A 17,110-nucleotide genomic window follows, 5' to 3' on the forward strand; every position below is an offset into this window, starting at 1 on the left:
TGAGTTGTTACAATTCAAGTTTCAAACTTAATCGACCTGCAACAAAAGTAGGGAAACACTGAGGTGGTAGTGACGTATGCCACATTCAAGACATATTCTGATGATTCATTGTAGACTACTTACTTTAAGAGATTCACCAACACATGAATGAATAATGTTCTCTGTCATAATTCAATTTCTATTAATTATCACTTTTTACTTTCTAAACTACTCTGCCATATGTAGCTAGTATTCGTTAGTTAATTTTCATGGATTAACTCCCTGTCAAGCGATACTGCACATATGCAACTAGTAAAACAGCAACCCGAAGAGTCGTGTATACCAAACATAGGGCATAATACGTTATAACGTGAACAGTGGTCCTTGTATAACCTCATTATTTTAATTCTGCGTTACTGGTGCCTGTTGTGAACAATACATTTGGTAGGAAATTACAAAGCTCACCTGGTATACTGAGTGATGTGGTGAACTGATCAGAACCATGGTGATTTCTCACGATACAGGTGTAATTTCCAATATCCTTCTCTCCAATAGAACTCACTTTCAACAGAGAATAATCCTCAAATGTCTTTATGTCCACCAGAGAGCGCTTCATCAGTGGGTGCCCGTCTTTCAGCCACTGAAATTCTAATGGTCGTTCACCTTCTGTTGGTGTACAAATTGCTTTTACAGTCTGGCCTTCATGCAATGTTTTGGGAAAAGTAAAAGGTTGAAGCTTTGGTGCACCTGTAATGAAGTGTATAACTAATTGATTTATTGATACCTAACTTAAATCTCACTACGTCAAAAACAGGCGTAGCTAAACTACACACGTCTTAAGTACCCACGATATGTTATGCCTTTATAGCATACATATATTTTTATTCACTTAATATCTAATCATATACCTGGATTTTCACACCACCTTTATCAGAAGTTAAAAACTACAGTAGTTTTACTCTACAACTACCTGCTAATTTTTATGTCACACATATCTGGTCTACTTTCAAAAGGTCTTAACTGTGAACGTTTCTAGAACTTGTGACTGTCTTAAAATATCACATGTTCTAATATTTTTATTAAATTATTTCGTTTTCAGATACCTTACAGGTGTATACACGCTAGTAAAAAAAAACAGAAAATAAAACCTACTTGTTCCATTCACGAGTGATGCCAGAGACAGCAGGCATACGATAAAAAACGGTGTTACATCCATCCCAGCACGGTTTTCAAACTTCTTAGGAAACGGGACGAACGTAATATTTTACCGTCAGCTTGCACGAGTTTCCACGGTGAACTGGATTAGATATAGCCTAATGGTTGAGTTTTCGGCTTTGTGAAATAATGACCAATGTACAACTAGTAACTATTTAGGGCAGATGTTGCAAACTTCAGGTTTGATACTTGGCTTATTTCACAATTAAGCTGAGAAAATAAAACTCGGCAACAATCGAATGGTAGAGAATGGAGGGATGAGCAAAACTGTCATGAGTGTCAACCGTGGAACAGCAGCGCCACTCTAGTTTGCCTGCTATAATAATGTATTTTGTAAAGACGACACTCAAGTCATATTAATATTAATTCTAACATTACATAATACTCGTGTTAAATGATTTATTAAAATTTTGCTCAAATTGTGTCTTTAAAATGACAGGAACCACGCGTGTGTAATGTTTTGTAAATTACTGAATTAATAAAAATAATTCGTATACTATATTTTGCTGTTTCTTTAAATACACGTTAAATTTATGTCGCATTCTGCTTGTTCCTATATGCATATAAAATAATACAAGACACTTGATCATTATGACGTCATTAAATGTCGAAAACTATGGTATGAATCTTTTAGTTTTGTACCACGGTAACGACGTAAGGATGCTTACTTGTTTAGCATCTTCAAGTGATAAAAAAAGCATCTGTATAAGTTAATAAAATGATGTAAAAGAAGTTTCTATATAACACATTTACTGAAGTAAAACAGGTTTCTATATAACACATTTACCAATCTAAAAGAGGTGTGTATTTCAACATAAATACCAACACTAGTACAGTTTATTTATTGTTGTCCACACAGTATATAATTATTCGAATATAAGTGAAAGAAGGCTCAACGTTCCATAGAAAATCACAATTTCACCTCTTACAGTCAGCAATACAGTTTTATCAATATCTCTTCCAACTCCGGTCGATGCGTGGCATGAGTAATAACCAGCATCTTCAGCCCGAGCGTTGCTGATGGTAAGAGCGCCATCTGGATATATTTTGCTTCTAGTTTCAGGTAACCCTATAATGTCCGAATCTGAACCACCCCCTGCAAAATAAAATAACATAAAATGACACGAATCATTTTTAGTAAGCTTTAAAACACTAACGCAGGTTATTATACATAATATACAAATAAATACTGAGGATTTTTAGATCACTTCTTACAGATATATTATATACTAAATTGTAATTTAACTCAAAGGAATCTTAAGTTTATTAATTTGTATTTCTTTCGTATCTTCCAGTTTTTAGACCTTATTATAAAATGGTAAAACACAAATTTTATTTTAATTTAGTACATCTTGGATAGGAAATTGGTTTCATTAAGATATATTTTACATTTGATACACATTTATAGAAATATCACTGATACACAGGACTAAATTGTGCTATTTACATGATTTAGCTACTTAATTTGGACAACTTTGAACTGAAGATTTTCTTGTTTTTTGAATAACGTAAAAACTTCTCACAATCAATAAGAAAATAAATACGGAGCAACAAATATCTGACACTTATTTATTTACATGACAACACTGAAACGAACAGCAACATCATGGAGGCAAAATTATTTAGACTTAAAGAGTAACAACTCCCTGAAAACTCATTTGTTACATGAAAAATAGACTGTTACAGCGTGATTCCTGAAGAAATGAAATTATACAGAAAATGGATTAGATGAATATTTCAGTTTACCCAAATCATACAATTTCTCAAAGGTCTGAAACCAGTTAATGAAAGAAAGAAAATATTTAGCTTTCGGTTAAGTCAGCTTAATGTGTGGATTTAGGACTAACCTAAATCACTTTGGCTGACCGAATATAGCGAGATATTGAATTTACTGTCAAAAGCAACGTTAACAGACAGGGCAACCAACTGATGAAACAATGCATTCTCATAGTTATAAGTAAGCACAATATATCTAAATAGCCATATTTATTATTGGAATTATTTCTATTTTTGATCTAATCAAGTAGCTATCTTTTGTTAGAAGTCAATATCAACTCAATAGGGATTAGAAAGTCATATATTATTTACCTAATACTAAACGAAAAGTAAGGGCCAATATCATCAAATTCATTAATAAAATTAATTAATCGATAGGTTAAACTTACTTGAGTATCTTTTCCACTGTATAACCGGTTTCGGGTATCCTAGAGCGGCGCAGTTGAAGATAGCCTTTTCTCCAATGCTAACAGTAACATCTTGAGGCTCGTGACTCCAGCGGGGAGGGCCTTGAGGTGAACACAACATAAATACAGTTAACTAAACTCAAAACAAACGAACATAAAACTGTAAGAACGTCAGTGGCTAGCCAATGTATACTGCTGTTAGTAATTAGGCACAAATCTACACAATGGACTATCTGTGCTCTGTCCACCACGGGTATCAAACCCGGAATCTAGCATTGTAAGTCCGCAGACATACAGCTGTGCTCCTGATAGCAGACAATGTTGAGCTATAAGGACTTCTAGAGAAACATTATGAATGTTTCTCTAAAATAAACGTAAGAATATTTAACATCCATAGCATAAAATTATGAAAAACAAATATAATTATTTACAAAAGAAAAAAAAAAGACAAATTTATAACAAACAGTTGTTATTAAATGACTAGCTCATGATATCATTGGTCAGAGTCTTCAAGAAATTATATAGATAAAAAGTTTAATACAAAAAAAATCAAAATAATACTGTAAAAGACATATTTCAGCACGTTAAATATAAGATTTATTTAAGAAGTAACTATTTTACTTCATAACTTACTCTTCTCTGTGGCATTGATATTAGATGAGAATCAGTTAATGATTCTGTGAAAAACTTAACATAACCTACTGTTTCTATTATGGAATTAATCACATAATGGGCGAAATTTAGAGATTTTTAGAAGAAATAAAAAAGGGGGCTTTTCCTCAACAAAATATTTTTGTAAATAGCGATTTTGATCTCTTTTTACCACAGGGTTACAGACACGACAAAATAATTATCTGAAATACATAGCTTTGTAAATCAAAACAGACAGAAAATGGCGTCTTACCTTTCACTAATAACTCAGATGAAAAGCTGTCTTTTCCTTCCGGATTTGTTGCTACACAGGTATAGTTTCCAATGTCATTTACATTCACTTTGTTTATCATTAGAACTGAGAGCCTTCCAATGGTGTGAACTGTCCAATGACTTTGTGGCTGAATGGAATTTCCGTTTCTAAGCCAACTAAATTTTACTGGATCATCACCTTCTTCCAAACCACAGGTAACTTGTATTGTTTTTCCTTCTTCTGTTACTTCCGGAAAATAAAATGGCTGGATTTTGACCGGAACTAAGGGGAAAATATTTCAGTATACTCGTATTTGCTAATGAAAATTCAGATTTTGACCGGAAATAAGGGGGAAATATTTCAGTATACTCGTGTTTGCCGATGAAAATTCAGATTTTGACCGGAACTAGGGGGAAATATTTCAGTATACTCGTATTTGCTAATGAAAATTCAGATTTTGACCGGAACTAAGGGGAAATATTTCAGAATACTCGTATTTGCTAATGAAAATTCAGTTAGAAAAAATAAAAAAACGCTTTAACTAAGAGAAAGAAACAGCTACAGTGGACTAGACAATTATATAATTTAATAATATTAATTAGAAGAAGTGCATGGTCAGTTTAACCAATTCTTAGCTCCTTAAATAATAAGTAAAACATGCAAGTTTTATGAATAACCGGACTACTACAAACAAGTGTTTGGGGAAAACATTCATAATTTGTTTGTTATTTGAATTTCGCACAAAGCTACACGAGAGCTATCTGCGCTAGCCGCCTCTAATTTAGCAGTGTAAGACTAGAGGGAAGGCAGTTAGTCATCACCACCCACCGCCAACTCTTGGGCTACTTCAGCGAATAGTTGGATTGATCGTCAATTTCTAACGCCCTTACAGGGAAGGCAGTTAGTCATCACCACCCACCGCCAACTCTTGGGCTACTCCAGCGAATAGTTGGATTGATCGTCAATCTCTAACGCACTTACAGCTGAAAGGTCGAGCATGTGTGGCGCGACGGGGTTTAGAACTCGCGATCCTCAGAGTGAGAGTTGAGTGCTCTAAACACTTGTCCGTGCCGGACGTTGACATGTGTTCAAGTTTATTTAAACAGAAATTTAGAATTGTCACTAGTAGTACCTTGTAATTTTGTTATAAAGGAACTATGCACGTTGGATCAAAATAAATACATAACTATAATAATAAAAAACTTGTACAACTATTTACGAAAATTGCATTCCGTTCATATCATTTATCTGATACTTGAAAATCAAAACAGATATTTCAATAAATATATTAAAATTATTTTCATGAGATTTTTTTTTAATCTGGGAAGCAGAAATAAAAGGGTAGGAAAGACCAAATCATTAGATTTCTCAAAGAACGTTTTGATTTTGTTAATCAAATTTTATTAATATATATCTAACATAACACATATTAACTATACAAGATGAAGATAATTATTAAAAATATTAAACATAATACCCGACTTTCAATGTGTTAGGTATAGTGGACAAGTTACACGTATTTATACTATCTAAAAATAGTGCACCAAAAACAGAGGGCGCTTTAAGGGCTGTCGTATTAAAAAACCAAAAAAAATAATTCAACTAAAATGGGCCCGGTATAGCCAGGTGGGTTAAGGCGTTCGACTCGCAATCTGAGGGTCGCTGGTTCGAGTCCCCATCGCACCAAACATGCTCGCCTTTTCAGCCGTGGGGTCGTTATAATGTTACGATCAATCCCACTATTCGTTAGTAAAAGAGTAGCCCAACAGTTGATGGTGGGTGATGATGACCAAAACAAACATCAACTAAAATGTAAGCATTAAAAACATAACTTATAGTCTCTTATTGTATTTTGCAAAAAAATTAAAATAAACTTAATGAAAAACTGAACCCAACCTGTAACATTTCTAAGCTTACGATATAAGCGTAATAAGTGAGCTAAAATAAATTAACTTTATTTGTTTTACACACACTGTCTACGTCTGTACATTGCAAGGACAACAAAGTGCAACTGTGCTTAAAAATAAGTTATTCTACGATTGTTTAGTTCTATTAAACAGACACTTACCATACGCATAAGCAAAAATTGTTTTGGCCAAGATCACCAAGACGACGCATTGGATCTTCTGAAGAAAATGTGGATAAAAACATTTCCCGGATCGCAGGATCATTGTAGACGTTTTCAGCTTTGAGATTATAAGGGAAAAAGTTTAACACGTTATATAATTTTGACCCACGAAATCCAGTGCTTTTGGTGCAAACATATGAAACATGATGATGAAGTCGCGATCCAATTCACCATTAGATTAACAGCCACCTTCAAGAACGTTTAGTACAAGACTTATAGAAAATGGCGATTCGAACAAAACGAAAAAAACAACAACAAAACAACCCTCAATGTTATTATGACAGCGCCACATAGTGTGAAATGTTGAAAGTACGAATACTTCAAAAATCTTTTACATATTTGCTGTGAATACTTAAACGTTTCAATTAAATTTACACAGTTCCAGTCTCCTAAAATTAAGAGACTTTCAATCATCTTTAGCAGTGAAGGAAAAATTAGCTTCAACCGTCTTATAAGCCGTAAGCAAAACAACAGTAAAATAACCCTGATGTATTCGAAATTTGTAAAAGGTAGAGAATACCATTTCAGAAGCCATAGAAATATCAATGCTCAGATTTTTGTAAGTTCACAAACCAGTGAGTAAATCAACATTAGAAAATGAGTCCAGAATCTCAAGAGTGAAGATTCAAAGTGATCAATATTCTCACACTTATTAAATGAATGGTCTTTAGAATTAGACCTCAAATCTTTGTCCTGACTAAAACAGTTATAGGGCACTTTGTAAAAAACATTCTCAGAATACTTTTTTTTCACGAGTCTTTATTCAACATCCGCATTGTTAAACAAACACTTCATGTCTTTACCCTTTATTTTGATTTCTATCCTTTTTTGCAACGAATTTCCAAATCCGTTTTCTACAATACACGTGTAGTAGCCTTCGTTACTACGTTGCACGTTAACCAAACTCAAGGTTCCTTCTTCATCAACAAACTCTTGAAGATCGCCAAATGAACCATCTGATTTTCCTCCTAAATAAATTCAAAATGCTGATGGTTATAACACTTTACAGAACTGTGCAAAGCCCTAACGACTTTGAAAAATTAAAACATTAAATATTATTAATTAGCAGTACTAGTTCGTGGGGTAAAATACTCTTAACTCTCTTGAGAAACATTACAAATAAAGGTCACATTTGCGCATGAGCAACGTTTTGGAATCCTATTTCCAACTATTCATTATTGATACTGAAGAGCATTTAATTGACTATTTACCATTTTCTTTAGTCCAAACAACAAAGGGAGCTGGCAAACCGTACGCAGAACAATGAATTTCAACTGACTCTCCAAACGCAACCTCAGCATCAACAGGTTCTTTCTTCCAAGTCGGTGGACCTACGGTCGTAAAATGTAAATAACAAAGGATATGATTAGTAATTATGTTACAGTAGGTTTAACATCTAAACGAATACCAAAGAAATTTCTGTAATAACCTAGGAATCCACAACCTATGTTGATTGTATTTGAAGCCACACTCATCTCCAATGACCTTGATTAACAAATTAACTCTTGTGAATGTTGTTAAAAGTGGCTAAGTAAAACGGATTTACCAATGTAATATATTATGTGGGTTAACAAAACTCCAACTAACCTTGTACCACTAGAGCAGATGTGTAGCGGTCCATTCCATCTTCATTCTTCACGATACAAGTATAATTTCCAGAATTAACAACTTTCACATTATTTACTTCTAGCACAGAATATTTCGGTTTCGTGTCGATTGTTGAATAAGAATCGGAAACAATAGGTAATCCGTCTTTTATCCATTTGAATTCTACATCCATCTCGCCTTCCTCTAGACCACAAACTACCTGAACATTTTTCCCTTCTTTTACCGTTTCGGGAAACTTGAAAGGTCGAATTTTCAATGGCGCTGGCAGGTAAATGAATATACATTAAACAAAACATCGGATTTCTGAACGAAAATACTGCAAAAATGTAATAAATGATGGAGCTATTTAATATATCATTTTAATCGCTACCATCAAATTTTCAACACTAATATTTTCATACTATGTTCAAACTAAACTAAGAAATATCATTGGGTATGTCAAAAAATATCATCCATTACATTCAGTTTTTATCATAAATTTAGCAAAAACGTAAAAAAAATATTTATCATTTATGTTATATTCAACAGTACAGTATATAAAGAAAGTATGGATCGAGAATATAATTCACTAATTTTATTACATATCTGAGAAAATACGTAATTAATACACACCCTGAGCGCTGGCGTCCATCAGCTTGGTAGTGTTCATTAAGATGACATCTATAATCCTTTGAAGAACCAGCATATAGAATGAACATTTACAAGTCTTCCAGATAGCCATTTCGCATTAATTTTATGCAAGTTACATTTATAAAAGTGATTTTATCTCTTATTACCTATAATTACTTTAAAATAAGTCGAAAATATTTGTGACCTCGCAACACCATTGCAAAAACATCACAAAGTTGTATTATTGTACACTTTCATTGTGATATACTTTCTAAATATGGCGATCCAATACTTGCGAGAGGAAACTTGGCCTTCCCCAAGCAGCGCCACATACCGTAAGTTGCTAGAAACGCAAATAGCTAAAAAAATAATGGTAAATATGGCAATAATTTTACAAAAGCCCGTTCCTGTAAGTTGGCTGATTTAGCAGATGTGTAAACATCTAAACACAAGGATGTTTGTTTTTGTACTTATGTGACATAGGTAGCAAATACAAATTAGAACTTAGGGCCTAAATGACATATTTTCAACATGTTTCATAAATTTAATTTTAGTTCATAGAACATTTTCTAGAATTTACAAAGCAATCTTTACAGTGTAATAAAGCATTGTACTATATTGTTAATTTACAGGACTTACAAACAAACAAACAAAACTATAACAGTCTAACAAACAATTCAATATACTACATTATCTGACAGTTGTAGATTTATGACATACGAAGTTCCTATAAAACAGAACTGCAACGTCTAAGAATACGTTTTAAATTACAGATTCCACAAAGTCACATATTACAGCAGTTTAACAAATGATTCGATGTTACCCTTCACTTTAATTTCGATAGTCTTTTTCAATGGACTTCCAATCCCATTCTGCACGATGCAAGTGTAAGATCCTTCATCGTTTCGTTGGACATTTTCTATACGAAATATTCCATCTTTATCTATAAACATTTGGAGGTCTTCCGCAGAAGTACCGGATGAACTATCTATATGTTATAGAATGAGGGTGGTTAGTAACATACAGCTCACTAATTATAATTATTATGCCTAAGTTGTCCATATCAGTTGACAAATGAACTAACAACGAACGAAAAAGCAAAAAAAGATATGAAGCTTTATCAACACATATAGTTATCAAGAGTTATAGGGTATTCAGAAAACAAATATGCATCACTCTGTAGCCCTAGTGGTTAAAATCTAAATATTTTCGAAAAAAAACCTACTCAGCTTGTTTAAACAACAGTACCAAACAGGAATAACAAAGTGAATTAATAAATTAATAACGTCATACACTACCTAATTTTGTCCACACAACAGAGGGCGTTGGTGATCCATAAGCAAAACAACGAAGAGCAACTGATTCTCCAACTCTAACTTCCGTATCAGAAGGTTCGTCTTTCCACGTCGGTGGCCCTAAGATATTAATTAAACAGAGAAAATTAAACCAATTTTTCTTTGTAAACTGAAGTCTATATATAAACCTAATTGTTTTTGTTTCTTTCATTAAAGTACGAACTAACATAACATGATCCTTTCGTTCAGCGGGCAAACATTCACAATTGTTCCAACAAGCCATCATCTTGGATTCCAACATGGCTGCCATATAAAAACTAGTATTACTCAAACTGTATACTTCAAATACATATAAAAATGTCCTTTAAATACATTAGGTTTGGCGTACACGTAGTTTTTCATATGGAAATTTATGTCAATGCAAAAGTTATCACAGATCTTATGATAAACAGCTAACAACTTAGATTCTACCATAGCCACCACCAAAAAACAAAATAACTACATTCTTCCGACGTTCAGAGAAATGTTATCTAAATGTTTAAACACACTGTCTTGACCATTATGCTTGATTTTAACAATTAAATAAAGATATAAACCATTGTAAATTTAAAACACGCTGCTAGCCATTGCTGGTTTGCTGCTCCATTTGAAAATCAAGCTACACGAAAGCTGTTTGATCTGTGCTAGCCGTCCATAACTAATTTAGCAGTGTAAGCCTAGAGGGACGGCAGCTAGTCATTACAACTCATCGCCAACGCTTGAGCTACCCTTTTACCAACAAATAATGAGATTGATCGTCACATAATAACGCCCCACAGCTGAAAGGAAGAGCATATTTGGTGCGACCGGGATTCAAACCCGCGACCCTCGGATTACGAGTCGAATGCCTTAAACGCTTGGCCATGTTGGGCCTAAACAGATTTTAAATGGCGCTAAGTAACATCGTTGAATTACTTCAGTAAGACGATTTTTATGTATTTTCTCCTATAAGTTTGTTTGTTTTGAATTTTGCCCAAAGTTTAACGAGGGCTATCTGGGATAGCCATATCTAATTTAGCAGTGTGGGACTAATTGGAAGACAGCTAGCTATCATCACCCACTGCCAATTCTTGGGCTACTCTTTTACCAATGAATAGTGGGATTGACCGTGATAATAAAACGTTTCCACGGCTGAAAGGGTGAGCATGTTTGGTGTGACGAAGTTTCGAACCCGAGACCCTAATATCACGAGGCGAGTACCCTAACCACCTGGCCTTGCCAGGCCTGTACCATAATTATCACTTGCAATGGATAAAGCTCTAGTTTTGAAAATTGCACATGAACACAACTTACACATTTGGAATAATAGACTACCTTTGGAATTGCCGAAAACGTTGCACACATTTCGTCACACAGCATTACAAATGATTTTGTTTGAAGCACATTTAAGTCTCTTACCTTCGTTCACACACTGAAGGACTGCAGTTCTGTGTCGACCTTCTACGGATGAGGAAAGAAAACTGCATTTTATAAGTGAAAGGCATATACTTATGGGGTTACAGCATTTGCAAACCTTCTAGGAACACCAGAAGATATCATGTGGGGAGATCTTGCTTTAACAAAATAGTTGACTATGTTAATGTACAACTATACTTGCCCAATTATTAATGTGGACCAGGCTCATCATGTCCTCCTTTCCCAAGGAACAGAAGTAAACGTTTTTCAAACGTAGGTCGCATTTGGGAAGATTGTAAAAAGTTACTTACCAGACTGATCATATATGGACAATCACTACCGTCTGAAGAGGATGTACTGATGCCAGGTTAGGGCGAGTGCAAGCATAACAAGGCTGGATGTCCTTGTAGACAACCAAACCAGTTGTTGTAAAATATTGTAATGAGGTTATCCATGCTCCCGCGAGAAAGTATGCAGGTTTAGCCTGATACACACTACACTGAGTTTCCGTACCGCACTAATGTTTTGAAAGCCCATGATAGTTGGGATATACTTCACATTGTATTTGTCTACAATAGTGTAGACTATGTGCGTATTTGAATGAACCATGTCATTCATACAAAATAAGATACTTATTACCTCAAGTATGGGCCCAGCATGGCCAGACGGTTAGGGCACTCAACTCGTAACCTGAGAATTGCAGCTTCGAATCCCCGTCACACCAAACATGCTCGCCCTTTCAGCCGTTGGGGCGTTATAATGTGACGGTCAATCCCACCATTCGTTGATAAAATAGTAGCCCAATACTTGGTGGGGGGGATGATGACTAGTTGCCTTCCCTATAGTCTTAAGTGTGTGGCTGAATTAGGGACAACTAGCGCAGACAGCCCTCGAGTAGCTTTGCGCAAAATTCAGTAAACAAACAAACCTCAAGTGCAATGTTCATGATGCTAGAAAAACATAAGATTCAAGAAGTCTTGATAGAAATGAAATAAAAACAACCTATACACCGCGTGCAGTCTTGATAGAAATGAAATAAAAAACAACCTATACACCGCGTGCAGTCTTGATAGAAATGAAATAAAAACAACCTATACACCGCGTGCAGTCTTGATAGAAATGAAATAAAAACAACCTATACACCGCGTGCAGTCTTGATAGAAATGAAATAAAAAACAACCTATACACCGCGTGCAGTCTTGATAGAAATGAAATAAAACAACCTATACACCGCGTGCAGTCTTGATAGAAATGAAATAAAACAACCTATACACCGCGTGCAGTCTTGATAGAAATGAAATAAAACAACCTATACACCGCGTGCAGTCTTGATAGAAATGAAATAAAACAACCTATACACCGCGTCTTGATAGAAATGAAATAAAACAACCTATACACCGCGTGCAGTCTTGATAGAAATGAAATAAAACAACCTATACACCGCGTGCAGTCTTGATAGAAATGAAATAAAACAACCTATACACCGCGTGCAGTCTTGATAGAAATGAAATAAAACAACCTATACACCGCGTGCAGTCTTGATAGAAATGAAATAAAAACAACCTATACACCGCGTGCAGTCTTGATAGAAATGAAATAAAACAACCTATACACCGCGTGCAGTCTTGATAGAAATGAAATAAAACAACCTATACACCGCGTGCAGTCTTGATAGAAATGAAATAAAAACAACCTATACACCGCGTGCAGTCTTGATAGAAATGAAATAAAAAATAAAAACAACCTATACACCGCGTGCAGTCTTGATAGAAATGAAATAAAACAACCTATACACCGCGTGCAGTCTTGATAGAAATGAAATAAAACAACCTATACACCGCGTGCAGTCTTGATAGAAATGAAATAAAACAACCTATACACCGCGTGCAGTCTTGATAGAAATGAAATAAAACAACCTATACACCGCGTGCAGTCTTGATAGAAATGAAATAAAACAACCTATACACCGCGTGCAGTCTTGATAGAAATGAAATAAAACAACCTATACACCGCGTGCAGTCTTGATAGAAATGAAATAAAACAACCTATACACCGCGTGCAGTCTTGATAGAAATGAAATAAAACAACCTATACACCGCGTGCAGTCTTGATAGAAATGAAATAAAAACAACCTATACACCGCGTGCAGTCTTGATAGAAATGAAATAAAAACAACCTATACACCGCGTGCAGTCTTGATAGAAATGAAATAAAACAACCTATACACCGCGTGCAGTCTTGATAGAAATGAAATAAAACAACCTATACACCGCGTGCAGTCTTGATGGAAATGAAATAAAACAACCTATACACCGCGTGCAGTCTTGATAGAAATGAAATAAAACAACCTATACACCGCGTGCAGTCTTGATAGAAATGAAATAAAACAACCTATACACCGCGTGCAGTCTTGATAGAAATGAAATAAAACAACCTATACACCGCGTGCAGTCTTGATGGAAATGAAATAAAACAACCTATACACCGCGTGCAGTCTTGATAGAAATGAAATAAAAACAACCTATACACCGCGTGCAGTCTTGATAGAAATGAAATAAAACAACCTATACACCGCGTGCAGTCTTGATAGAAATGAAATAAAACAACCTATACACCGCGTGCAGTCTTGATGGAAATGAAATAAAACAACCTATACACCGCGTGCAGTCTTGATGGAAATGAAATAAAACAACCTATACACCGCGTGCAGTCTTGATAGAAATGAAATAAAACAACCTATACACCGCGTGCAGTCTTGATGGAAATGAAATAAAACAACCTATACACCGCGTGCAGTCTTGATGGAAATGAAATAAAACAACCTATACACCGCGTGCAGTCTTGATGGAAATGAAATAAAACAACCTATACACCGCGTGCAGTCTTGATAGAAATGAAATAAAACAACCTATACACCGCGTGCAGTCTTGATAGAAATGAAATAAAACAACCTATACACCGCGTGCAGTCTTGATGGAAATGAAATAAAACAACCTATACACCGCGTGCAGTCTTGATGGAAATGAAATAAAACAACCTATACACCGCGTGCAGTCTTGATAGAAATGAAATAAAACAACCTATACACCGCGTGCAGTCTTGATGGAAATGAAATAAAAACAACCTATACACCGCGTGCAGTCTTGATGGAAATGAAATAAAACAACCTATACACCGCGTGCAGTCTTGATGGAAATGAAATAAAACAACCTATACACCGCGTGCAGTCTTGATGGAAATGAAATAAAACAACCTATACACCGCGTGCAGTCTTGATGGAAATGAAATAAAACAACCTATACACCGCGTGCAGTCTTGATGGAAATGAAATAAAACAACCTATACACCGCGTGCAGTCTTGATGGAAATGAAATAAAACAACCTATACACCGCGTGCAGTCTTGATGGAAATGAAATAAAAACAACCTATACACCGCGTGCAGTCTTGATGGAAATGAAATAAAAACAACCTATACACCGCGTGCAGTCTTGATAGAAATGAAATAAAACAACCTATACACCGCGTGCAGTCTTGATGGAAATGAAATAAAAACAACCTATACACCGCGTGCAGTCTTGATGGAAATGAAATAAAACAACCTATACACCGCGTGCAGTCTTGATGGAAATGAAATAAAACAACCTATACACCGCGTGCAGTCTTGATGGAAATGAAATAAAACAACCTATACACCGCGTGCAGTCTTGATGGAAATGAAATAAAACAACCTATACACCGCGTGCAGTCTTGATGGAAATGAAATAAAACAACCTATACACCGCGTGCAGTCTTGATGGAAATGAAATAAAACAACCTATACACCGCGTGCAGTCTTGATAGAAATGAAATAAAAAACAACCTATACACCGCGTGCAGTCTTGATGGAAATGAAATAAAAACAACCTATACACCGCGTGCAGTCTTGATGGAAATGAAATAAAAACAACCTATACACCGCGTGCAGTCTTGATAGAAATGAAATAAAACAACCTATACACCGCGTGCAGTCTTGATGGAAATGAAATAAAAACAACCTATACACCGCGTGCAGTCTTGATAGAAATGAAATAAAAACAACCTATACACCGCGTGCAGTCTTGATAGAAATGAAATAAAACAACCTATACACCGCGTGCAGTCTTGATAGAAATGAAATAAAAAAAACAACCTATACACCGCGTGCAGTCTTGATGGAAATGAAATAAAAACAACCTATACACCGCGTGCTTTCGAAAGGCGGGGCTTTCTTTTGCGGGGGCGAACTGGACGAATTCAAGTGCGATAAATATTTGTAAGCGAGTAAAGCTTACATTTATGATGGATGATGCTTCCTATTACAGTATACATTTGACAAGTGAGTATCTTAATACACATGCTATGTAATCTGTATAATATTTGGTTTAAATATTTTTGGATGTGGCTACTTATATATGTTTCAACAAATTTTGTTGATGCAAGAAAGATGCCTTTAAGAATTTTTCAACATATAATTAAATGTCATCTGAACTGATAATGTTCTTTGTACTATATAGTGTTTTATACATTAACTAATAACTATATTGAAATTAGAAAGATTAATATACTAAATTCAATGTTATAATTAAACTCCTAGCAGAAAAATGTAGTTTTCGTTAACGTTATTTTTATCTAGATTAAAATCGTAGATTTGCAACATCGATTTTCAATGGTAGCCATGTTGTAATTCAATATGGTGGTTGTTTTGGAAAAAGAATTCGCAATAAATCTTGATTTTACATACATTTTACTAAAAAAAATCTATAGATATGCTAAACATTAGATATTTAAATGACATTTCTATATGTATTTGAGCTATATATTTGTGTAATGCTGGTTTTGACATCTGATATTCTTGAGTAAGAGATGACTGCTGATTGGAGCACGATCTGCTAAGGGCCTTGCTCTTGTACGATGCTCAATATGAAAACCTATATATTTGGTAATTTTTTATCATAGTTTCCTATTCTGAAGAGCACAAGAAATGTATTCGCGGTACTGTCAAATACAATCGGGGCACAGGCCCAGCATGCCAGCACCTAGTGATGTCACTGGGGGGGATTGCTCATAATATGAACAGTTTCGAACTTGTATAGTGGTATACTTCCTTTTCTGAAGTGATTTCATGTATAATAATCGTAATTTAATACATTTCTTCTGCATTTGACAAACGCATCAATACGACCGAAGCCATTTCGACAATACAATATTAATACGAAAAACGTTCAAGAGTTTTAAAGTTCAAGAGCTTAAGATTCAATATTTTTCCACCATCTTCGGTAGTGCGTTTATAAATTATAGGTCTAAATAATGATCAATTTATATCCAATGTCGTAATGTACAATACTTAGATTTTCACATTAAAACAACAATAACCAGTTAATATTCACCTTGTACGGATAAGACCACTGTGTGTCGATCTTTTCCAAAAACATTCGATGCAACACATGTGAAATTTCCAGAATCAGTAACTTTTACATTATCCATTTCTAAAACTGAAAATGTTGCATGAGTAACAATAGTCAAATGGGTGTTGGAAACAATCGGCACTTCATCTTTGAACCATGTGAAGTCCACTTCACCATCTCCTTCCTCTAAACCACAGATCAGTTGAATTTTCTTCCCTGCTTCCACTAGCTGAGGAAGCGTGAAAGGTCGAATCTTCAAAGGCACTGAAACATATTCCAATACAAAAATAATTCTGAATAATACATAAATTAAAATAATAACTGTTATCAT

At 34.9% G+C, this 17,110-nt stretch overlaps 1 protein-coding gene across 6 annotated transcripts in view; it reads right to left on the reverse strand.

The window, feature by feature from the left end:
- The window catches only part of LOC143229876 (cell adhesion molecule Dscam1-like), a 65,853-nt gene that overhangs the window by 30,952 nt on the left and 17,791 nt on the right, over positions 1-17,110 (reverse strand). Inside the window, exons 1-5 of one of the 6 annotated variants that reach the window (XM_076462740.1) lie at positions 9,450-9,562; positions 8,630-8,685; positions 7,997-8,278; positions 7,621-7,740; positions 7,213-7,377 (exon numbers count right to left, since the gene is read on the reverse strand). The exons of 1 other annotated variant lie outside the window; for it this stretch is intronic. In XM_076462740.1, coding sequence (XP_076318855.1) covers positions 7,213-7,377; positions 7,621-7,740; positions 7,997-8,278; positions 8,630-8,666 — 604 coding nt within the window. In that variant the 5' untranslated portion in view covers positions 8,667-8,685; positions 9,450-9,562. 4 more of the 6 variants (XM_076462736.1, XM_076462735.1, XM_076462738.1 and 1 more) reach the window with 4 other exon arrangements.

The sequence above is a fragment of the Tachypleus tridentatus genome, chromosome 10, assembly GCF_004210375.1.
Source record: "Tachypleus tridentatus isolate NWPU-2018 chromosome 10, ASM421037v1, whole genome shotgun sequence".
NCBI classification, from domain to species: domain Eukaryota; kingdom Metazoa; phylum Arthropoda; class Merostomata; order Xiphosura; family Limulidae; genus Tachypleus; species Tachypleus tridentatus.